We start from the raw sequence: 25118 nt of genomic DNA, 5'->3' as shown, positions 1-25118 counted from the left end.
CTAGCTAAGGAAGTATTTTAGCACTGTTTAGTGACTCTGAGTTACAAACACCAATCCAGTGACACAACTGTTAAATCACTTTTAAAATGGCACCTATACATTGGTGACAGCCTTCTCAGAAATGTGATGTTTTCATCACCATTTTCAATGGTTATCACCTGTCATCGTTTTTCTGTGATGGTGCCTAGTTAATCCTGGGCATGTATAAAGACATCAGCCAACACCTCTCACGATGGAAGAGGAGGAACTCAGATTTACCTTCAAAACACTGCAGAAGAAGATAGAGGACACTGAACATTTGGAAGGGCTGAGAGCTCTGCACTGAGAATGTGCCCATGCTGGTGACCAAATGGAAAATCAAAATGTTTTCTGTGAGTTAGAGCAAGTCTCGAAAGATCACTGACATATGAACACTGTCTTTTGTTGCATGGACTGCCTGCCACCAGCCCCTGGGCACAAGGCTGAACACACAAGTTCTCATCGCTCCTTTTAAATGGCATACAGAGGTGAGGAGGAATTTTTTGCTTAATTAGGGGATGTGTTTGGAATATGATTTGTGATAATACATCCATAACGAGGGAAATTAATGAAAATAATTAATGAAGGATAATCTAAGATACCGGGGTTTTGTCTAAATCAGCAAGAGTAGAGTCCCAAGGACATCTGCAGTGTGATTTATAGGATTATTTTTTTTTAATGATCCCTGAGATCTTAATGTTCTCAGTGCAAGGAGGGATTGTGGAAGTGGTTAGGAAGGGATCCCACCTGTGAGGCTATTTGTAAGATAGGTTGCTGTGAGAGTTAAAACTGAATTTCTTATCTACTTCATATTGTCCAGTATTTCTTTTCCTTTAGTAGGCACTTTATGCCTGTGAATTTTCCTCTTTACAATTTTCACTTATCTGTAAGGAAAAGCAGTGAAGTTTGCTACATATCCAGCTGCTTTGATTTCACACAGCGTTTGGACAGCAGGTGTATCTCAAAAAAAAAAAACCCTCAACAAATGAACAGAAACACAGGCAAAATCTTGGCCTTGCAGGATGCTCAAGGCCCTTGAGCTATAAAGCATACAATGGAAACTTGAATTAAAATGATGCATTGAAAATAACTTCTGTATGGAGCCATGGCAAGCCAAACAGATGATGTATGGTGCTGATATCAGCTGTTGTTTAATAGGGTGGCACAGCATGGGGTCACCATTGCCACTAGTGTTAACCAAAGCTACGGATACAACAAGGTCTTTCCCAAAGCCTCCAAGGCTGTCAGAGCTTCATTAGAACCCAAGGTGTGAGCACCCTTGGTCTCCCATGACAGACCAGGCCCACCTCAAACAGCAACTCTAGTGAGAAGAAGGGGTTGAAATCCCTGCCATATACCTGCCAGAAAGCCCTGCACAGAGGTAGGACCTGCCTCCACCTCCAGCCAGCTTTCACCCTCCCTCCTGGAAAAGTACTTTTTGGCTGGTGCCCTGAGTACAGTGTAGAACATGCCATGTATGTACATGAGCAGAGGACAGGCAGTGTGACCCAAATGGCTCCTGCTTAGTAGTCTGCTCACATCTTTCTCCCACAAAGAATGTTCAGCTTTCTTTGTCTAAAATGTTGAGTGGTTATGAATAGTAAGGATAGACTATCTGTAATTATTTTTAAATTATTAATGGTTTTGTTAGATCCCTTCACTTTTACATTAGGTTTCTGTTAATGTAAGTTAAATCAAAACGTACTTCAGTTCCAGGCAGCTCCCAAATGTATTTTTCATTCTTTCATAACATTACTTCAACTTCTCGATGAGGTGTCTGTGATAAAGTTTGCTCCCGAGCCGGCAGACTCCCAGTCCTAATGAATTCAGCAGAAGCAGCACCGAGCAGGCTCCCATCAGCCGAGCTAGATGGCAAACAAGGAGGCCAGAGCTGCATTGCCAGTTAATGTAGTACCCCCAGCTCGCAGGTGTCATACCCTATTCATAAGGAAGACTGCGGAGGCCACGGGAGTATCATTAAAGACAAGGGGGGAGTTTATCAGCATAACTGAGTTACTTTATTGGCACTTTCCATTACACCAGACACTTCTGATCAGGAAATATCTGCCTAGCGCCTTACTCGGGGCTCAGACGTCGCAGGCGGTGAGGAGTGGGTATCTCACACCGCCCTGCCTGCATCCCTGCCTCCGGAGATGCTCTCAGCCGGGGCGAAGGGCTCAGCTCAGCGCCGGACGACCCCAAGTTATATTCTATCTCCTCCAGAGAGCCCCCCAACTCCTTCCGTTGTCCCTCAGTTTGGAGGGGTCCGGGAGCCCGGGGCTCCGCCGGGACGGGACGACCTCTGGCCCGCCACTGCCTGCCGAGGGGAGCGGCGTCGGGGAGGGGAGCTTGCGGTGTTAAACGCATGCATTCAACACAAACGCCACGAAAATGTCTGGATAAATTATGCAGAGGGATTTCTGGATTTCTTTCAAGTAATTAAGTTTCGATTTCTTGCATTTATTTTAGGGCCAGGAAGCACGAGGCGCCACGGACGGCAAAAGTCTTCATTGATCGTTCCGGGCTTTAAGTTTGACTTCGTGACTTGACTTTGCCTGCGGCGGCGGCGCGGCCCCGGCGAGGACGAGGGGCGGCGGGGCCCCGCCAAGGTTGCATCCCCGGTGCCTGCCCATACAGAAACCAGATTTGGAGGGAAGGAGAGGGGAAGCCGGAACCGGTGCAGGCAGCGGTGCCGGGCTGAAGGGGGCGAGGCTGCAGGGGGTGCGGCCCGACGGGGCGGCCTGTTCCGGTAGCTGCCGCCACGGCGCGGATTGCAGCCATCCGTTTGAACCCGCGGAGGCGGGAGCGGGTGTCCCCTCTTGAGCACCAGGGGAGCGGCGGGGAGGCTGCAGGGGCAGCCCCCCAGGTAGAACTGGGGCTGGTGCTGCCCCGTGCTCACAACAAAGGTAGAGTTTGCTCAAAGTGTAGCCCGCATCTTCATGGATTAAAAATTCATAGGGCGCATTAGGTTCGGTAAAATATGAATGTGCGTCTTTAAATTTTAATCGTAAATCAGAACATGGATACATGAGAGGCGACAGTGATTTCTCCCCAGATGTCTGCGTGGGTCAGGCTGTGGGCGTGGGCAAAGAGAGGGAGGGCTCTCCTTTTATTTAGGAGGCCCGACGGTGCTCAGAGCCGGCTGTGGTGCCCGAGGCCCCGGAGGACAGTCGAGCTTCTGGGGGGCGGCGGGGGCTCCACCGCTGCTGCCGCTCTCCTGGGTGTCCCTCGCCACAGCAGGCAGAGGGTGCAGCCGGGCAGCAAAAGCAAACAAACACCTCCCAAAACCACAGGAAACGGGGGCAACAGGGAAAGGCGGCGGTGGCGGGGCCGCGGGCAGCGGGTTACTGGGGCTTCGCGGGGCCCGGCCCTCAGCCAGTCCCCTTCTCCTGGGGTGCCACCGGCAGGAGCGGCCTCCGCGGGAACCCCATGGGGCCACCCGGAGCCCGACACCGAGGAAAGTTTTCCCAGCTGTGCCGCCGCGCTGCTCCGCACCCTGCTGCACCCCGGGCGCGGCCGCTCGGGGCGGCGGTGAGCGCTCCGCGTTTCGGAGGATGGGTTGTCAGCTGCTATTAAAATCAAGATTAATTCATATTAACGATATGCGTTCTCAGTTCTCCCGTGTGACAGCATACATTAGAACAACTATTGCGAGTAATTAAACTCCGTGCGGGAGGGGTTAAATGTATAACGTGGAGGGGGTTTATCCTCGTCCTTCTCTCTGCCGAAGTTCAGCGGGGGAGCCGGACGGGCAAAGCCCCTCCACGGCTCCTCGGACCCGGCGCCAACGAAGTGTTTTCTTTTTCTTCTTCTTTTTTTTTTTTTTTACCTCTCTTTCTCCCTTCCATCAGGAAGCGGGAGGTTTCCCTCCTTCGCCCGCACGCACCTCCTGGCAAGCCAGGGCTGAAGCGCGAAGGGCTGCGGCAGGGGATGGAGTGCGGGAGCGGCCGGGATCGCGGAGGGAGGTGGAGAGAGGCGGGGGCACGGGCAGCCTCCTCCCCGCCAGCCCCTGCCTGCCACTGGTGGGCCGCGCCCTGCCTGGGCCCTGCCCGGGTCTTGTGAAATAAGGCAAAAATATTCTTGATGGCTTTTTCTCGGGCGTTGGAGATGCTCGGTGCTTTCGAGTAATTAGACAAGCCAAAAGCCTTTTGAAGATGAAGCAAATTGGACAACCCTTGTTAATTAGAACATAATCTAAAGTTTGAAATTATATCACTCATGAAGTAGCCTAATTAAGATGACGATATGTTAATAGCCTACTGAGACGCGAGGCGCGGAGGTTTGGCATGAACTCCTTAAAGGCTTGCAAGAAAATCCTCTTTCCTATGTTGTCATTAATAAAAGATTTCTATAGACTTCAGCCTTTCAACGGTGACATACAATTTATAGTACACACAATGCATTAGCCCATAGTGCTGCTCAATTTTTTTACTATTATGAAAACTAATAAATTCGTCAAGCTGAATTAAGCATACAAATCAGATGAGGCATAACAGATTACATATTGAAGCGCTGTGTCTCCCGAGCCTAAATGAAATTTCAATCTAATAATTCCTTCCTGGCCCGGCCATAATTTGTTTAGAGATGTTGTTCTACTTCTTTCCAAGCGCTATTCGCACCATAATTAAATGATACTCAAGCTTTTAACTTTGATTTATTTCGTTTCTCCGAGCTGGCGACAGTGAGAGCTGATACAATGTAATTTTTTTTTATTTATTTCCCTTAAAATTACCAAGTCTGCTGTTTAGGTGAGAAATTAAACACCTAAGCACTTATTTTAACCTTCCTGCTGCAAAGTGAAATTCATGGAAATAAACCTGGCCGCTGCCAGTAAAATTGACTTTCGCAGATTTCTTTTCTCTTTCTTTTGTTTTTCCCTTCTTCTTTTTATTTTCCTTTTCTCCTCTTTCCAAGGCAGCGGCAGGGGGAAGTTGACGGGACAGCGCTGCTCTTCTGCAGGACGATCCCTCCAGCTCCCCGCCTGCGGGGAAGGGGGACACCAGGAGGGAGACATTCCCGGGACGCTTCTCCCTGTCCTCCCCTCCGCCGCCCCCCCGGAGCGGCGAACGGGACCAGGGCAGCTCCCGGAACACTCCTCGGGTGCGGGGTCGTTGTGAGGAGCCGGGACGGGACTTTTCTTCTTCTTTTTTTTTTTTTGTTTTGTTTATTTTTTTATTTCATGGCGGTAGATTTGAGGCGGGGGCTCCTCCCCTCCCCCGCGCCTTTTTTTTTTTCCTTCTTTTTTTTTCCCTTCTTTTTTGGCTCTTTCCCTCCCCGTTCCGTGAGGCTGCGGGGCGCTGCGCGGCCGTGAGTGCCGGAGTAAGCATGGGGGTGGCGGGGGGCGGGCAGGGAGCGGTAGCGGGGGGGTCGGGGCCGAGGAGGCAGGCGCGGAGGGGCCCTTCCCGAGGAGTTGGGCTGTAGTGACAGGCGAGAGGGGAGGGGAGGGAGGGGAGAGAGTAAAACCCACCGGCGCGGCGGCGGGGAGGGCACTTCGAGAGAGGCGAGAGCCGGCGCCGGAGCGGAGGCGGCGGCGGACGGCGGCGAGCGCCGGAGCGGAGGGCGGGCAGGAGGCAGCCCGCGCATCCCCGGCTCGCCGCAGCCGCCTCTCCCGACAGCGTCCCCCCGGCGGGGCTCGTGCGGCCGGCGGGGGCCGAGTCGGATTTTTTTAATTTTTATATTTTTACTTTTTCGCGCTTGGGGGCGCGGAGGGGGGGAGCGGCCGGGGCTCCTGTGGCTTTTCCGGGGGGTCCGGGCCCCCGGCCCCGTGCCCCTGCCCTCCTCCGGCGGCTGTCTACCGGCGGGCCGGGCCGCGGCGAGCACCATGATGATGTCCCTGAGCAGCAAGCAGCCCTTCGGCCTCCCCCACGGCGGCGGTGGCAGCGGCAGCCTTCACGAAACCAAGTACTCGGCCCTGCACAGCGCCTCGCCCTGCCCCTCCGCCGCAGCTGCCGCCCCAGCCGCCAGCTCCCCCAGCAGCAACGGCACCAGCGGCTCCGCCGGACGCGGCTCCGGACCCGGCAGCAGCAGCTCCGGCTCCGGCTCGGGCTCCGGCTCCGGCGGCGGCAGCGGCGGCGCGGAGGCGATGCGGCGGGCCTGCCTGCCCGCCCCTCCGGTAGGTGCCCGCCGCCCGCCGCCCCGCTTTAAGGGGAACCCCTTGGCGGCCCCCGGATCCGCCTGATGTTTTTTTCATGGCCGCGCAGCAAATCACCCGGCGCCGCCGGGCGCTCGCCCAACTTATGCATGCGGCGGCTCCTGCCGCCCGTATTAATTTTTATGACCTGGGATGCTGCGTGCGGCTGGTGTGTGTGTCCGCCCGCCCGCCCGTCCGTCCGCCCGTCTGCCCGCCGCTGGCTGCCTCTGTGCGAGCGGCTGCGCGCCGCGCCAGCTCCCTCGCCCCGCTCGCTCCCTCTTCTCTTCTCCTCCCCCCTTCTCCAACCTCCCCCCTCCTCCCCTGCTCCAGGATTTCTCTTTTAACATGCTGGGAAGGTTTTAGTGGCACGGCGGAGTGCGCGGGGAGGCGAATTCCCTGCTGAGCGTTATGTGTGCCTTCTATTTGCAATTGCAGAGCAATATATTCGGCGGTCTGGACGAGAGCCTGCTGGCCCGCGCCGAAGCCCTGGCAGCGGTGGACATCGTCTCCCCGAGCAAGAGCCACCACCACCACCCGCCGCACCACAGCCCCTTCAAGCCGGACGCCACCTACCACACCATGAACACCATCCCCTGCACCTCGGCCGCCTCCTCCTCCTCGGTGCCCATCTCCCACCCGTCCGCCCTGTCGGGCACCCACCACCACCACCACCATCACCACCATCACCACCACCAGCCCCACCAGGCGCTGGAGGGGGAACTCTTGGAGCACCTGACGCCGGGGCTGGCGCTGGGGGCCATGGCGGGCCCCGACGGCGCCGTGGTCTCCACGCCGGGCCATGCTCCGCACATGGCCGGCATGAACCCCATGCACCCAGCTGCGCTGGGCATGGCCCACGGCCACGGGCTTCCCGCCCACATGGGCTGCATGAGCGACGTGGACGCAGACCCCCGCGACTTGGAGGCCTTTGCTGAGCGATTCAAGCAGCGCCGCATCAAGCTGGGGGTGACCCAGGCCGACGTGGGCTCGGCGCTGGCCAACCTGAAGATCCCGGGGGTGGGCTCCCTCAGCCAGAGCACCATCTGCCGCTTCGAGTCCCTCACCCTCTCCCACAACAACATGATCGCCCTCAAGCCCATCCTGCAGGCCTGGCTGGAGGAGGCCGAGAAGTCCCACCGCGAGAAGCTGGCTAAGCCAGAACTCTTCAGCGGCGCAGAGAAGAAGCGCAAGCGGACCTCCATCGCCGCCCCGGAGAAGCGCTCGCTGGAGGCCTACTTCGCCCTCCAGCCCCGGCCCTCCTCCGAGAAGATCGCCGCCATCGCCGAGAAGCTGGATCTCAAGAAGAACGTGGTCCGCGTCTGGTTCTGCAACCAGCGCCAGAAGCAGAAGCGCATGAAGTACTCGGCTGGCATCTGAGCCGCGGCCGCGGGGAGCCAACAGCATCACCGTAACAGATAATAATAATAATTAAAAAAAAATATAAATAAACAACAGCAACGAAAAAAAGCAAGGAAAGGAGGAGCCCCCCTTCCCCAGCCCACTCCACAGCCCGCCCCGCGCCCAACTTTCTGGGGGAATTTCCCCGCGGAGCCGCCTCCCGGACCCGGCCCGGCAAGTACCGCTGGTTTTTATTCTTACAGAACTCGCCTGGGTGCAAGCGCGAAGGGAAATCCTCGTAGCGGCGTGGCCGCGACGCCAGGGCTTCCCCGGGACCAAAACTTAGAACCTAGAGTCGAGGCTTCGCGCTGCGAGAGACGTCTCGAAAGTATTTTGATTTAAATGATGATGATGATAATAATGATAATAATAATGATGATGATAAAAAGGCAGGGTTTTTTTCTGCATTTACACTGCGTATTATAAATATATAAATATATATATATTTTTACTGTGGTTATAATCCTTTTCCTTCTCCGAAGTTATAACGCTTAGGGAAAGAGCTGATCCTGCTGTGTTCACTGGTCTTCAAAAGCTATTATTAGATTACTGCCAAACAAGCCCTTGTAAATTATTAATTTATCTCTCTAGCAACTTCATTTCGTGCTCATTCTAATTAATTACACCTCTTTAATCTAAGTCTTCATACAAGTAAAAAAAAAAAAAGGATAGTGAGAATCAAATATTTTGTGTTGGTAGGATTTATGAACGTGAGCTTTTTCTCTTCTTCTGAACGTCCCTTTTGGCCATCTGTAAATTGTCACCTAAACCTAAGGTATTTCTCTGGCGAGTATTCTTATTCGTACGGCGTCGGCACCCTGTAGTAGATGTCCTACATTATTTGTGTAGCCTGATTCACTGTCCAAGGTATTTGTTTACCGCGTTACATATTTAATGGGGATTCCCACATTGTCCCCAGCACACGCTGCTCCCGGAGCGAGAAAGGACGCGGCCGCATAGGTGACAGAGGGGAGGGAGGGAGGGTGTTGGGGTTGTCGCTTCGGGTTCCTTGCCAGCACAATATCCGTCTTTCTCAATTTCAGAGATGTATCGCGACGGGATTCAGACTGGTTCGGTTATTTATCTATCTATCTATCCGGTTGCTTATTTATTTATTTATTTATTCGGTCGGTCGGTTATTTATTACCTTTAATCACAATGCTTTTCCACGGAGGAAAAGTCCCTTTTGGAGGTCTGGTTGTAGCAAAGCCAAGTTTCAATTTGTAGGAAAGGGAGGGAGCTATGCTGCACTGCTTGTAAATTCACAACTGGTTTGGTACATTTCTTTTTGGAACGACAACAATAAACAGAGGGTACTCGGTTGGGTCCCTGTATGGATTGTAAATATTTCATTGGCGCTGAAGAACATATAGATATATTCTTACAGATTCTGCTGTACCGCTGTTCTATCCGAGGCTGTTTTGAAGTCTTAAGTTCTGTACATGTCCCGATTTCGTTTGATTATTTTTGTTTTGGTTAATAGGAGGTTTATTTATTCGAGTAATGTACTAAGTTATTTTTAAATGTTGTTGAATCGTCTTTCATTAAAAAAAAAAAAAAGGGAAAAAGGGTTTTAACGTTTTCTTGTCCAAACGCGTTTGCAGCCTCATGCTTTAAAACCCTCTACCCGAGCTCACCGCCGCCTCCGGGCCGGGGCTTCGCTCAGGCCTCGGAGGCGAAGGGGTGGTGTCGGGGTCCCCCAAATCGCGCAGCTGCGGAGGGGGGAATTAGGAGAGTGGCCCGAGGGTGCGGGAAGCACCATGGACAGCGCCGAGGTTGTCGTGGGCAAGCGTGTGCGTGGCCAGAATTGTGCGTGGAGGTTGGTGGGGGATGTGTGTGTATGTATGGGGGGTATGTGGGTCTGGGGGTGCCCCGCCGTGCCCCCGCTGCCCGACCCGCTCTTGCCTCCCGGCGCGGGGCAGCCCAAAGTGCCATGTACGAGCACGCGCAAAAAAACAACAACAAAAACAAAAAGAAGGGATGAAAAAAGTAATTTCCCCGCGCGGCGCTCACAAAAGCCGGGGAAACCCGACGGCGGAGGAGGGGAGGGGGAGAGGAGATCATCCACCAACCGCTATTAAATATTCATATTTCCCCCCAGTCACCAGCTCCAGCTGCATCTTCAAAGCCGCTTGGGCACGCCGAGGGTGCCGGCCTGCTGGCGCGGCAGGGGCGGTGACTCCGCGGGCGCGGAGGGCCGCAGAGGCATCGCCTCGTCCTTTCCCCTCCCAGCACGGCCGGCCCAGGCAGGTCCGCCTCCGCGAGCTCGGCATGGCCAGCGCTTGTCGCTTCGTTACCGTCATTGCTACGGTACCATAAAATCCCGCGGGCACGCAGGGCTCCCGCAGGTGCTCAGCGCAGCTTTTCTTCTCCTTCAGCCCCTGCCGGGGCTGGAGGCTCAGGACGGCTTTTTGGGAAGGGGCGGCGCTGCCCTTCAGCGGAGCCCGCGCACTCCTGCGCGCGTCTGCGCGCCCCGGTGAAGGGTCAGCCCCAGGTCTGAGCTCCCCGTCGGACCTCTCTCCCCCCTCCCCCCCCCCCCCCCGAGAAATGCTCCCCTGCCCCCTGCCGCACAACCTCTGCGGGCATGGGGTCGTGGGGGTGGGAAAAAGGGGTGAGGGCAAGCCAACCCGGCAGGGACCTGGGCCAGTGGGACCCCTGAAAGCAGCAGAGAGCCCCCCAAAACTGTCAGCAGGTGCAGGCAGCGGGCGGAGAACAGCCTCTGAACTGCTGCTTCGCCCTCTTAAATGAGCCATTCACTTAAAGGCTATTACTGGCGAATTAATAAATTACACAGCGAATTATTAAATCCAGATAATTACAAGGAATAAGTAAGTAATCATTAGTTATCTCAGCTAATTACTGTGGGTCAGAGCGAGCGAGAATGTGAAATCCTCCTCGGGAATTGAAATTAACTTTGCACAGTGAGTCTCTGCTTGACATCCCCAGTCTGTAGGCACATGGCAGCTCCCCTGTGAGCTCGGCTTTCTATTTAACTTGGAGAGAATGGAAATAAAATTAAGTGGCGATGTGATAATAGGAAGCTGCTTAGAAAGCAAACGCGGTGGGTTTTATTTTTTTTCTACGTTTTACTGCCTGAAGATTGACTGCTCTCTGGTTTCCCAAAATTAAAAACCTGAGGCAATTGGTCGACTTCCCCCAGTACCTGCCTGTCCAACACATGCAGATTATAACAAACGAAAGGACAGGAAGGAACCGGGGGAAGGGGGGGGGGGGGCTCCGGAGGAGCCAGGCCGGGCACCGGGCATCCCTCCGCTGCCGCTCGGCACCGCTGCCCTGGCCGGGAGGGGATGAGGCCCCGCCGTGCTTTGTTTTGGGAGACAATAAGCTGCCGAGCGCTAATGAGGGTCCCTGGCTCTTCCGTTGATCTTTCGCCAGATCTGTCCAAGAGCTGATGAGTGTACCCCCCTCCATAATCCATAACATCACTTCCCACTTTCCTTCACGTGCATCTTTTGTATACAGCAGATCTATAGGAGGAGACTCTCACGCTGCCCTCGCCGGGCTTTGCCCGCATTAAAACAACAACAACAACTGCTGTGCGTGCACGGCGAGAATAATATCTCGGCTTCCTTGCCTTTATCAATTGCAATTAGGTGGACAGTCTTCCCCCTCTTCCCTTGCTCCAGTCTGGGATGATAATTAAAATTTAATGAAGCCTGGGAGTAGCAGAGCTCTGCCTGGGGACGCTGGAATAGAATATTTTAACTGTACATTTACACCAAGTGTCTGGCTTCAAAGACGTGACTGCTTTTAATCTCGAATTAGAAAACCACAGACCTGAAATTAAATATTAGCCACCCTCGGCCTCCCTTCCTTCCCGACACACTGTCACACCCGTGTTTGCTTGCCTTGCCCCACGACACGCACACCCCCGACGTCTCGGGTCTGCAATTACCCCCGCGTTAATAATGGATGGCTTCGGCGGGGCGCGGATTTTTTCCCTTTGCCTTTTTTTTTTTTTTTTTTTTTAATCGGGTTAATGCAATATTAATTGCTCGTGGCTGCTATAAGAATGCGCCGCGTTTTCCAGAAACAAATCGATGGACCGGGGTAGCGAGCGCGAAGCAAGAGGCGCAGCCCCGGGGTCGCCCGGGTGAGTACGGCCGGCCCTCCGCGCCCGCGCAACTCCTGAGCCCTGGCGGGTGGCAGCGCGCCCCGGCCTGCAGGGCACTGAAGGGGGAAAGATAGGGGGATCACGGGTTTTCCCCCCGAACCACTTCCCTGGAGGGGCTGGCTGGTCTGGGGTGGCGCGGAGACCCCGGCCCCAGGCCCCCGTTAGCGAGGAGGCGGCAGACGCCAGCAGCAGCCCTGCTCCAGGGCAGCCCGGTTGGTTTGTGGTCCGGACGCGTTAACGGGGAGGGAGGACGGGGACACAACACTCCCCTCCCGCCTTTATTGTTATTGTTGTTTTGGCAGGTGGGACCCCTGCCCTCCCGGAGGAGGGAGACCGGACCCGCAGGAGCGGCCCCTGCCCCGCGGTTCTGCTCGGCTTGGCTCACCTCACCCGCAAGGTACACGCAGTGTTGGGAGGGAGGAAGAAACCCCGCAGGGAAGCGTGAAGGGGGATGGAGAAAAGGAATCCCAGCCCACCAGCCAAAAACAACCCCCAGGCAGGCTCCGAGGGCTCCCACAGAAAGCCGGCCTCCCCTCCCAGCGGCGGGGCGATGCTGACCCGCTCACAGAACCCCAGAGGGTCGGGGGGTGTCACAAAACCAGGGGCTGCCTCCAGCTCCCGGACAGGGTGGGTCAGGCCTTCCCTGCCCTGCCACCGGCACTTGTTGCCAAAGAAAATTGAAAGCAAGGAAAAGAACATAATCAAACCAAAGACCTACCCCAAAGCTCAACACAACCTCCGAAGTGACACAACAGAGGGAGAAAAAAGGCCGGGACAGCGCCGGAGTGGGTGTGTGTGAGCAGGAGCCAGCCTCGCAGCTGTGCCATCCTTCCCGGCCCTGCCCCAGGGGTAGCGGAGGGTTGGGGCAGGGCCGGGGAGAGGGCCCAGAGCGACCAGCCTCGGAGAAGGACCAGTCTTCGACCTTCTCCCCCAGCAAACCCTCTCCGCTGCCCGTGGGGGCCGGTGGCACTGCGTACGGCGCGGAAGGGGCTGTGTGTGGAGAGGGGTCAGAAGCATGCGCGGCGCCCCGCGGTGTTTCCGCAGCGGGCGGAGCCGGGGGCTGCGCACCCCGTCCGGCTGCAGCACAGCTCAGCGGCGCGGCGGGGCTCGGCTCGCTTCTCGCCTCCCCGTTTATACAGAACAGGATCATTTACATAAAGTCCTTAAGGCAAATAACTGTTGGGTCTCTAATTTATATCTGATCGAAAATTAGCCGTCATTATGCGCTCCATTAGCAGCGTCTTTAATGTGCTTCTAAGCACCATTTGTCAAGCGGCTTGTTAATATCCTTCAAGTCTTTAAAGTTGAGAGCTCATTAAAGAGTGCGCTCTGTTATTGATGTAATTTAGATGAGTTTGGAAGACCGAGCGCGTCGCGGACAACCTGGAGGAACGGGGAGAGGCTGCGGCTCCCCCCGGGGCAGCACCCCTCACAGTGGCGCCGGGCCCTGGGGAGTGGCTGCCCGGGGCACCTTCGTGGGCTGGGGCGCAGGGCATCCCCCGGCAGCGGGAGTCGAGGGAAACCTCTTTTGGCCGAGGCGGAGTAAACCCCCTTAATGATGCGCAGACACGGCTCCGGAGGCTCTTCCCCGTTCCATCGGAAGAGCATAAAGGCCAATAAATTACCTCTGCCGCTCGCCTGAAAATCCACCTACTCCGTCGGGGTTTTTCCCTCCGCTGCCGCACATCACTTCGGTGCCGCCTCAGGCGGTAGGGAGCCTCCTCCGCATCATCCCCCCCCCCATCTCCCCGAGGCTCACCCGGCCCTGCTTGGCTGCGAGGCTCGCAGACCTGCCCCAACCCCCCCGGCCGCAAACCCCTGTGAAGAGCAGGCAGGGAGGGGGGAGGCCCGGCTGAGCCCTCCCCGTCCGCCCCGGGCGGAGCGGGAGCTTGCGGGGACGGTCTCCCCCTCCTCCCTGCGCCGCCGTCCCCGGGCTTCCCCCGGGCGAAAGCAATAAAGCGGGTAATTAGACTGCTAAAGACGGATGTAAATAACGGGGAGGAGGCGGCGGTGACAGCCGTGCGGAGGGGCCAGAGCCCCCGGGGAAGGGACACGGAGTCCCGCAACGCGCGCCCCGAGGCCCCGGAGAGGGGCCCCCGCTGCCCTGGCGGCATAGGCAGAGGTGGGGAGGCCGCCGGCAATCACTCTCCTCGCAGGGGGGGGCTCTCGCCATGCATCGGAAAGTCCCCTTTGCCCCCGGACCCTCCCAGAGCCTGCGGTCAGCGTCCAGGGCAGAGGGGCTGCGGGGAGAAAGGTACCAATGGCCTTTAAAACCCCGCTGCAGCCTGGCACAAACACCCGCACTCCCAGGGGCTGTAACCGGCTTTCTGCCCAGGCCTGCCTCAAATGGGTATTTACCTCACCACAGTCCTGGAGACACACTGACACCCGTGGGAACGTCCATCTCCTCTCCAGCTGGGAGCGAGACCTGTGAGCAGCCTCACAGCCGCATCCAGCCCTCCCTGCCTCTTGGACAGCGAGCCCGGGGGGGGGCATCTGTGCTGGGTGGAGTGCGTACAGCCCTAGACCTGCACGCAAGAGGGCTGGTCCTGAAGAGCTGGACATGTCTTCTTCTGATCACAGGGTCGCTGCCGGCAACGTGAGCCCCCCCCGAGAGCCACCACTGCTACACCGGTCCCAAATACTCTCTGAATAGCGGAGGATAATGCCTTCAGGACAACGAGTGAAAGCATCAGCCCAGGTAGGCAAAAACAAGAGGCACAAAGAGCCACCAGAGGCCCAAGGCTGACGCGTTGAACGGTACTTGCAGAAGTGCTCATAGCTGTTGCCACCAGGAGCATACCGGAGATGTGACACAATGGCACATTGCTGTGCACGTGGCTGGCATGTGCTTTCCTTGTCTGCATGTGGCATCTGGGGATTGAGAGTCCTCAGGGTGTGTGTGAGTGCACGTGTGTGACCTGCTGGATTTGAGAAGGGCTCACTGCATGGTGGAAAGCCTTTTCCTACCCATATGCTCACTTGAAACCCTCGTAGCTTTTCTCCTGCCCGTGGCACCATGTTATTTTGACGGAAAACTATGGAAGTAGGTGGGGTAAACTTAACATTGAGAACATACATATATTTTTGGGGGGGGGAGGAGGGGACATTTTACAGGGAGTTAGCTTTGTCTGTATTTAACAAAGACATTAAAAGCCATCATGTCAAACATAGCTGGGCAAACCAGGCCATGCCAAACAGAGTGAGGGAAAGCCCTGGAAAAATCTTGTGTTAGAATGATGAGAACATTTTATGGCAACAGCACTTACAGCTTTTAAGCAAATGAGAAGCAGTTCAGGTTCTTGCCTTATTCTGTGGGCAGACATGGTAGCTGTGCAGCAGTGAATGATCTGTGTACAGGTCCCATTCCCATCCCAGTAATGACTGTGACTCTTGGGGTGGGCTTCTGGCAGCTACATGTGTGGCTGTGCCCACCAAGCAGCAATGAGAAGCACAGTGGGCCAGAGAAGAACTTGATGAGGAAGGCTTGAACAAACCTCACCATAATAAAAGTGTCTATCCTGCAGGTGCCCACAAACACACACTTAAAACAGATACTATGCAAAAGATGTAACTTCTGAAGCTGTTTTTATATCCTGAGTTGTAAAATTCCTGGCCTGATTGCTCTTCATTTTGGAAATACAGATTCCTTAAGAATACATTCTTAAAATGCAGCATTGCTAAAAATGACTGTTAATGGACGTGCCTGGTGCCTTGACACATAACTCTCCCAAGTTTTTTGTACTTAAATACCTTATGTGAAGATGCCCTCAATCCTTTCCTACTGGCCCTTCCTCATGGAGCAGGGGAAGCTCAGCTAGGATCCTCTTCCTAAGTGCTGCAGCTCATCCATGATGGCTGGGGTGTCTGCCTGTGCCCCATTACCCTCCCACCTAACTGCAACTTAAACCACTCTGTTTCAGCTTCCATCAACAAGCAGACACAGGGTGGATGTCAATAGTGGGCTGCGGGTGGTAGAGGGTGACATGCCCAGTTCTTGTCTCTGTGGCCAGGTTGATCCCTGGTCTGCTCAGGATGGATGGGGAACACTCACCTCCCATGGCTGGGTGGCTGTATTCAGAGAGGGGTGATGGCTGATGCAGCCCAGGCTGTGCAATTGCTGCTGGCCCTGGTGAGGACACTACTAAAAGCCAGTGCTGGGGCCTGTGGCAACACCTGTGCTACAAGAATACCACCATCCATGCAGCATAGCTGAAGGGATGGGATCCTGGGAAGCCACCCAGTGCAGCTCTTGCTCGAGCCTGGGTTAGCGCCACAGGTCAGCACCTCCTGGCTGTGCCTACATCAGGAAGTGAAGCAGGATAGGGGCACCAGCCTGGGCACAGACAGCTCTGCCAAGCAATGCCTGGCCGTGGGCTGGGAACAGTATGTGCTCCAAACAGGCAGTTTGGTTGTGCCTCTGCGGTTTTGGGCAGGAAGAGAGGAGGGGAATCAGCAGTCACACAGTGCCTCTTGGCCCCAGGGCTGGAGAACATTTCCCAGCTGGTTCTGCAGACTGACAGGGATGCAGCCACCAGAGACCACCTACCACTTACCTAAATGTTTTTCTTTTCCATAAATCCTCTTCCCTGCTGGGGAAGTCAGGCTGTGTTTGGCTTGGGTATGAAACCCAGCCCCCCTCCCCATAAGGTGCTGAGCAGCTTTGTTCCCCTGAATTAGCCAGCACTACTTTTAACTCATTGAATAGTCTGGAGTAGAGCCAGCCAGCTGATGGGCTCTTGTCCAGATGCAATTTTACAGAATCATAGAATGGTTTGGGTTGGAAGGGACCTTAAAGCTCATCCAGTTCTAAACCTTCTGCCACAGGTGGGGACACCTTCCACTAGAGCAGCTTGGTCAAGGCCCTGTGCAGCCTGGCCTTGAGCACTTCCAGGGATGGGGCAGCCACAGCTTCTCTGGGCTTCTCTTCTTCCTAATGTCTAATCAAAATCTCCCCTCTTTCAGTTTAAAGCCATTCCCCCTTGTCCTATCCCTACACACCCATGTAAAACGTCCCTCTCCAGATTTCCTGTGGGCTCCCCTTAGGCACTGGAAGCTGCTCTAAGGTCTCCCTGAAGCCTTCTCCAGGCTGATCAAGCCCAGCTCTCTCAGCCTGCCATAGAAGAGGTGCTCCAGCCCTCTCATCATCTTCATGGCCCTTTTCTGGACTTTCTGAACAGATTCACATCCCTCTTGTGTTGGGGGCCCTGGAGCTGAAAACAGTACTCCAAGTGGGTCCCACATGAGTGGAGTAGAGGGATAGTTTTATGAGTCAACGGCACCAGGATATGGTAAGGTCTGGACCTTGCCCAGGATGTTACTACTTGTCCTTTAGATGAGCCTTGAGCAGCCTTGCATGCTTGGTAGCCCCTGCACACATGCTGGTGAGCAGAGATGGGGCAGGCACAGGCTGGAGCCAAGCAGCTGCTCTGCTGGGGTAGCCCATGGGGATGGTATACAGCCCCAGGAAGATGGGGAGAGGGTTTTACATTTTTAGGCAGCTGTTAAAATGTTTTCATTTAATCAGCTGCAGTACGTACACCTCAGTTAAGCAGCTGTCATCTGAGCTGGTAACGGGGATGTGTAATTTCGATTCCTACCTTTCTGTTTCAAAGCTGTGTCGTTTTGAGCACTTTGATCCAAAGACTAAACTTATTGTGGCATATTTATGTAGATGACATTTTCATTCACTCCTTTATTTATTTATTTTTGCAAAACACATCACTCCCAAGGTTTCTAGTGCTGAGGCAGAGGTGCCCTGTGAAGCAAAATGCACAGTCCAAACTCCAGCACTTGTGTGTGCTGCAATAGTCCCATCTCATATGTGCTGGCTTGAATTGCAGGAGGAAGAGTGCAAGCAGAAAAGGGAAAGCCACACTGGGTATGAGTGACAGTGTATTTAACACCATGTCCCAATAGACTGGCTGTTGTTTTGGTTTATTAAAGGAGGTTTTTTTTTTTCCCCCCCCTAGAGTTTTACAAATCTTTCTGGGTCTTCATGGCAATTCAGTGCTTTTGCCCCTCTCTCTGGTAGTATCAGAGAGCCTTAAGTGACATGGTCTAGTGTGAGGTGTCCCTGCCCATGTCAGGGGGCTGGAACTAGATGATCTGAAGGTCCTTTCCAAGCCAAACCATTTTATGATTCTATGTGCTGCTACCCCACCTTACAGTAGAGGAAAACAGACATTTGGGATTGATGAGAAACTGCAGAGAAGTCTCCCAACTCCTAGGAGAGCGCTCAGACCAGGAACCAACCCTGCTCCATCTGATAGTACCTCCAAAAAGCTGAACCAGTAATGTCCTTGCTTATCTCATTGCCAGGACACTGGCAGCATGACATACCCATCGAAACACCCATTCACCTCCAACCTCAACCTCCAACATGGCAAGATGTGGTGTATTTCCCCACCAGCAGCACCACAGTCATTTTTAAAGTTTAGCCTCAGGTACAGCAGAGGGGAGGCTGAGTGGCAGTGGAATGGCAAATGCGACTTCCCTAGGTCTTTTTGTTGGGTTCTCTGGTGTCAAATAAGGCACAAACTCTGACTGATGCTTTTCCTGAGGACTGAGCATTAATAAAACTCCTTGCCTGGGGCAGTCTTTCTGGTACATGTGTGATTTTCTGCCTTTTCCCTTGTGTGGGTTGCACATGGGGTCCCCTCTGTCAGCTGCTTCACTGCACAAAATCTGGGGGGATATATTCACAGATAAGCCCTTTCTGTGTTTCATTGGTCTGAAGTGGATTTAAAGCAGTTTTAAAACCAGTCTGAGGCTGATGGAGGCAAACAGAGGTACAAACAGACAGGGACAGCCATGTGGAGTGTGGTCCCCCAGGCCCTCCTGAAGAAGCTGGGCTCCCATCTGGGACTGAGTCACCTGAAGAAAAAGAGATGCTGCTTGGGTGAGCATTTCAACACCCAGGGTACCTCCTTCACTGTTTCCTGCCCCCTAGACTGCTTCTGCTGCAACAGCCCTCATCCTCCCAGCGCCTTAATGCACCTTCTGTCTGAGTCTGCCTTTAATTAAGTGGGTCCTCCTGCACATGGACATGCGTGAACACAAACAGCCCCATTATCCACATGGAAATGGGCACTTCATTCCTGTAGCAACATTTTAAACATCCTCACCAGTAGTTTTAGATGTCTTGTCTAAAGATCACATCAAGAGAGCGCTGACTGATAAGATTTAACTGAGAAAACTCAAAAGGTTAAATTGAAAAATAAAGGTTACTCCTTAAGAAACAACAGAGGCACAGAACTTCTCTAAAATTCTCACATTTACAAAAGATTCTTTGATTCATACATCCAAACTTTGAATCCTTGGGAAAGCAATACTGATACCAACCCTCCCTTCACCCTTCCATATCCCTTCTTCCCTCCTTTACCTTTCCAAATTTGCCTATGGGCATCTGTGAGCAAGTTTTCTTGACCAGAGGAAATCACCTGCTGGCCTGGCTGCTGGTGCTGGGCTGCTCTGTTAGGTTTTGTGCCAGATCTCACCCAGTGAGACCTCAACCGGGTGTATGTTTTAGGCATGACAATCTTTAAACTGTCCTTGGCCCAGCAAAGAAAAGAAGCTGCTTACCACATAATGATACCCTGCATGCCTGAAGGAAGAAAACCACCTGCAATTATAAAGGACCAATATAACAATTAATGTGGTTCATTTTCAGTCCAGGCTTTGTAGGAAGAAGATGCTGCTCCGCCTTTCCTCTCATTTCAAGATTACAAGCCTTTCCTTGACTTAGGGAAGCACTGTGATCAGATTAAGGCCGAATACGACAGACCAACATCTCAGTACATGTGTAGTTCTTTATTTTGAGGTATCTGTAGGCGCTTTTGGCTGGCATTTCATCACACCTCAATCTTCTTTCTACTGAAGCAGAATCGCTCTCATACACTGTAAAACAACGTTCCTACCTTACACTCTAGGCAGTAAGCTGTAACTATAACACGCACATGCAGCCCAATCTTTTTTGCGCCAAATACCTCTGCAGTGCCAGCTGTAAAAGTGTCATATGTATAAGGCATTGTACTGCCTGCTGACACCCCCAGGTTAGAAGTACTCTGCTTCTGAAGCTGAAAATACCCCTGGAGTACAAAACCACCAGAGTAATATCAATTGCAATTACAAGTCTCAACTAGATATGCAGTGCTATGGCCTTTTCAATATTACATTTCTAGGGCAACTTTTTCCATTGTGCATCATTCAGTCACGTTCAGTCACAATTTGTTAAATAACGCAGGGGCACTTCATCATGGAACAACATTTGAGGTGATTTACAGTTCCGTCTTTTAGCAGCACACCTGTAAATTGCCATAAATAATGCTAACCCCTATTAAGGAGACATCAGGGTGCTTCCACGCTGAGAGAATAAATGGGGAGGCAGTTGTGTCTGATACTGGGTAAGAGCACTACCAGTTTACAACTCATTGTGTTACTCTGATGTACAGATCCATTAGCACCCCCCACAGCTAGGTCTCAAGATGAAGGTCCGAGTTTCTCATTTAGCAGCAGGCTGGCATACAGAGATCAGTGATATTCTAGGCCTTTGTTTTTCTTGAGGTATGATAACAAATCAGCTATTTGCAGCAAAGCTCAAGTAGAAATAGCTCATCATCTTTACTCCTCCTCTGGATCAAGTATTCATTCAACAGGCATACAAGGTTGACAATGAAGGAAGGCTGACAAACCAAAATCATAGGCTATAGCAGCACAGAGCAAATCCTACTGTTTCAAAGGCTGCTGACACCTGAGAACTGGGGAAAAGTTGTGAAGTCAAGAATAAACACAGATAAACAGAATTTATCCACTTTTCATGAGCACACATGAGTTTACTCATTTTCAGCACTACAGGGCAGTTTCATTTTCCCTAGCAGTGAAAACAAGTTCATGATCATTTCAGAGATGTGACTTACCTTTGGTTAGGAAGCGGTTTCAGACAATCAGAGAAAAGAGACGGTGGTTCCTTGTAAAGAAGAAACTGCCCACACCAACTTTTTGGCAAGTGGTGTGGGGTGGGTGAATGACCTTCTGCAGCACCCAATGTTAATCAAATTGTGAAGACAGAGGGGAGAATATGAATGAAAGGGAAAGAGGAAACAAATGAGCACAAGGAAGAGTGGAGAAGAAAGTGCAAATAGGAAATGAATACAGAGGCTCAAAATCTCAGTTTTACTGGCATTTGTATTTGGGTTTCAACCCAAAGCCTTTCTGCTGGGGAATGAGATTCCAACTTAGTTGTGCTGTGAATATCCACTTACCTCATCAACAGATTAATTTATTTTTAATACTGTGATGCTGCGTGGGGAAAAGGATGAGGGAAGAAGACAAAGCTCCTAACCAAGGAACTGGTCACGGCAAAGTCATGGAAAGCACTCCCTTCTAAAGGGTGATCAGTACAAAGGGATGTGAAAGAACAGCTAATGATGGCATGACCACTTTAAATTATGAAATAAACTTTTTCAGCTCATAGCACCATTACAAACACTTGTGTTTCCAAGGTGTTGAAGATGATTTGCAGGTAGAAATTCAAAAGGCCTGAGTACAATCATCAGGAAGAAAAGGTGCAAAGACATGTAATTCAGGGCTACCAACATGCAGATATTTATGTCAGCTTGTAGTATCTGGGGAGGCTTTGGAGCCTTGGCTTCAGAAGTCAGGACATGACATGAGAATTGCAGCTTCCATTATGGAAAAGCTGCTGCAGGAAAGAGCTTTAGCATATACCCTGAATAGACTTCTAAGACTCAGAAACCAGAGGAAAAAGTAAAGGACTTCAGCTTGTCTTCATTGAACACAGCTCTCAGGACCTATACAATGATTTGAGACCATGCAAATGATGACCATATTTAAAGCAGACTATGTACATGTGCTGGTCTCACAAAAGATGAGGAAAAAACCTATTACACGAAGTTTTTGTTCATTCATACAGCTCTGTGGAGCCCGTGTAGCACTGCAAAGGCATCGGAAGGCCTTGCTGTGCTGTGGAAGAATTCATTCAGCCTGTAGCTGGCATAAGCCCTCTCTTCTTCATGGGTATAGTTGTTACTCACCAGATGTGGCCACATCCAGGCAGGTGCATGCTGGGCCAAATGCTCTGAACTACATGTGGCATTCAGCTGAACAGAACTGGCTCTAGTTTAGAGGTGTGAAAGCCTCTTTCTGGCTGGCTTGCTTAGTCAGTACCATGACAGGCTCATCATGTGCAGCCCATCATCATGTGCTCTTTCAGCTGATGAAGACCACTATATATTTCCAGCACCTTTTTCCTTTAAAAAATAGTTAACTCCACTCTTACTCACAGTCCTGAAGATATTTCACTCATGTCTGATATTATGAAATGTACAACAGGGACTGCAGAAATGAATCACACCATCCAATGGTGAGATTAAACCCAGCAGCTTTCAAGGGAAAATACATTGTCTCACTGATGGAAATACCACAGCTCCCTACAGTGGGATGTGGGATCTGGGAGAAACAGAGGGGGTTACTTCTTGCAAATATATTAGTTTAGGTTTTTTATTATTTTACTTTGTTCACTTTCACAGCATGTTTTTTCATTTACTTTCAATAAACTACAAAGTTTACTGGCACAGATTTTCTAGCCAGGTCCCACTATCCTGCAATTTTCTAATTAGGAAGGAGGAGGAAAGCAAACCCCTGGAACATGACTTACACCAGTAACCCCAACCAGCAAACTCTGATTGAACATCACCTGCTCTGAGGCAGTTTGGCATGTGTGCATGGGCACAGCTTGTGCCAGCACAGCACTCCTGGTCCCCAGCTACTGTGCCAAGCCTGTTATGCACAAGTTATCTCAAAGATGGTTCCTAGTCCCAACATCTTACAGTATAACTGGCTCCTACTGCACTTAAAATATTCACAGTGATCCTTGACATCTTTCTTCCCCCTGCTAGAGCCACCTTTGCTGGCCGGCAAGTTTGTGTTTCAAGAGACTGAGCTGGCTTGGTCCACGCTGATTTCACACAAGGGTTTTCAACTGTCTGGCTAATGAGAACTTCCCCTACAGGCACATCAGTGAGTCTTGTTTGTGGTGTCCCCCCTTAGTTATTCAGAGTAAGTATGCAGTGCTAGTACTGATTGTACTGCTTCTGTGGAGCCCCAGGCTCCGGTGTCACGGCAAGTACACAGCCGCTTGGCTGACCTACAGCCATGATTTAAAAACAAACCCGACACACTGCCACATAAGGGAGCTGCTGCCTGCCCTTAGAACCTCCACACAACCAGCTCAGGAGCAGCTACACCTTATAAGCCTGCACTGGTGTCCATGCATAGCTGGCTCTGTGTATAGGATCTGCTCTGTTGCTGGCAAGGCCAGATGCACCCTCCCCTGCTCCCATGTAAACAGAGAATGCAAGTGCTGGATTTCAGTGTGACAGAAAGAATTTAAAGTGCCATAAATCCTCTCCCCTTTCTGTTTAACTGTCCCTGTCTCAAGCCATTGCTTAGCCATTTCTGCCAAATGCACTGCAAAATGGGAATGCATTGGTGATACTGCTCTCCCAGAACAGACGCTGGTGGAGGCGAAGTAAAAGCAAAGGCTCTAATTCATCAAAATATTCTAATCTCACAGAGCTCCTCTGAGAGTATCGGGGCTCAGCAGACATGAAAGCTCATTGCAATTCAGAATGTAAAAGTTAAAGAGGCTGCTGTGAGAGAGTGGGGCCTGGAGACAGAAGCCAGGTAATCCTGAAGTTCCCTTATCATAAATAAATTTTGTCTTAATCTGTGCTGTGAACCTAGCATGAGCTTGCCCAGAAAGCAGAGAGCAATGCCAGGGAAACTGATTTCCTGGTACTCGCACAGAAAAGGGAGAGTCTGTAATTTTCTTGGCCAACTGATGCTGAGGAGCCGGGAGGCAGACAACTTTTATGAAAGAAACAGGGGAAAATAACTGTGACCACCATGCTTCAGGGAGGGCTCTTTGAAGACGTCTTTAGAAGCACTGCTGTGTTCAGTTCAGATTCAAGCCACTTCAATTACAAGCAGTAAACTTGTGACCAGATGGGGCAATGTTTTCTGAAACACTCCAGGAAGACTGAGGAGCAATGTTGGTGGGGATAGAATAGCTCAGTGTAGAAGAAATCAACCTTTCAAAGGTGATTCACTGCTGCAACAGGAGCATGTATGTCCCAGATCAGGGGCTAAACATGCCAATTATGACTGCTGGTATTGAAAGAAGCTGCCTCCTACAGACAAGGCTTACCTCTCATCAGTCTGTCTGGGGAAGAAGATCTCAGTCCTGTCTGGGCTCCAAGCTGAGTGCGAACCGGGATCCACTGCCAGTCTGTGTGCTACTGAAAATCTGCTGTCTATCCTCCTGCCCAGCCATACTGCAGGCAGCCAGGCTGCAGAACTGAAGAATGGGAAGCTGCTGGAACAGTTTAAGACTTTCCCTCCTGCCCTATCACAATCTTACAGACACCTGAGCAATTCCTTTGGGGCTGCACACCCTCAACTCCCAGAGACTGCAGGCAGGGCCATCACCAGTGGTTCAGATCTCACCCAAGTCAGCTGCTCTTGTAGCAGAGTTGTCTGTCAGCCTTTTGTGTGGTAATGAAACAAACAATGTTAACCCAAGTGAAACAAACCTACTAATTCAGCAGAGATGGGGACAGGGGATTTTGGTTACTAAATTGCTTTTTTGCTCATTGAGATTAATTCCTCCCACATGCTGCAGGTGAGCTAAGTTTAAACAGCAGACTTTCAATTAAAAGCACACTCACATCTTTTTTTCTTTCTTCTTTGCTAAATGGGCTTGAGACCTTGCTTGACTAGCAGCCATTCTGGGCTTTTATTCTGCAGTTTTAAAAACTAAACCTTACATGTTTAGAAAGAAAAGTTTATCTCCTAAGATTAAACTCCTGGCAATCCACTTTACCATCACAGCGGCTGGGCTCCTTCATGCTCAGCATCCCTCTTCAGTGTTATGCCTGTGTCAAAAGAAGACTCACAAATGGCAATATTTATTAACATATTTATTTATCTTCAAAGACAGCTTATACGTTCTATCTGCTTGTAAGCATATGGCAAATATAGAGGCGCTATGAAGTTATGCTGTCAAACAAGACACAGTTTTGGAGAAAAAAAACGTTCTATTTCTTTTCTTTGTAGGATCTGTCTTTAGAAATACCTGACTGAATCTCAGGACAAAGGCCTTGATGTACACCACTTCTGAAGGCTAATGAGTTCTCTCCTCATGTGTAATAGCTGAATCTCACTTAACTACGTAAGACTTTAACCTATTTCTTGTATTTTTACATGTATATTATGTTTTTTCAGTTATATTCTACTTCTTCATAACAGTAAACTAAAATGTGGCTTTAGTAATGCCTGTTATCAATCTTATTTATTCCATCTATTTCTTGGTAATTATGTATAGTGTATTTCTTGGTCTATATTTGGATGGCCTAT

The 25118-nt window shown here is 51.7% G+C and overlaps 1 protein-coding gene across 1 annotated transcript; it reads left to right on the top strand.

Annotated features, from left to right (window-relative positions):
* Positions 1 to 5829: 5829 nt before the first annotated feature.
* POU4F2 (POU class 4 homeobox 2) lies at positions 5830 to 9114 on the top strand. Its single transcript, XM_062602773.1, has 2 exons — positions 5830 to 6130; positions 6584 to 9114. Exons 1-2 carry the CDS (start codon positions 5840 to 5842, stop codon positions 7523 to 7525), a joined length of 1233 nt encoding a protein of 410 aa, XP_062458757.1. The 5' UTR covers positions 5830 to 5839; the 3' UTR covers positions 7526 to 9114.
* The last annotated feature ends 16004 nt before the right edge of the window (positions 9115 to 25118 follow it).

This window comes from Pezoporus occidentalis, unplaced genomic scaffold (assembly GCF_034315485.1).
Source record: "Pezoporus occidentalis ecotype Australia unplaced genomic scaffold, CSIRO_AGI_Poc_V1 ctg79, whole genome shotgun sequence".
NCBI lineage: Eukaryota > Metazoa > Chordata > Aves > Psittaciformes > Psittacidae > Pezoporus > Pezoporus occidentalis.
This window is presented reverse-complemented; position numbering and strand designations above follow the sequence as displayed.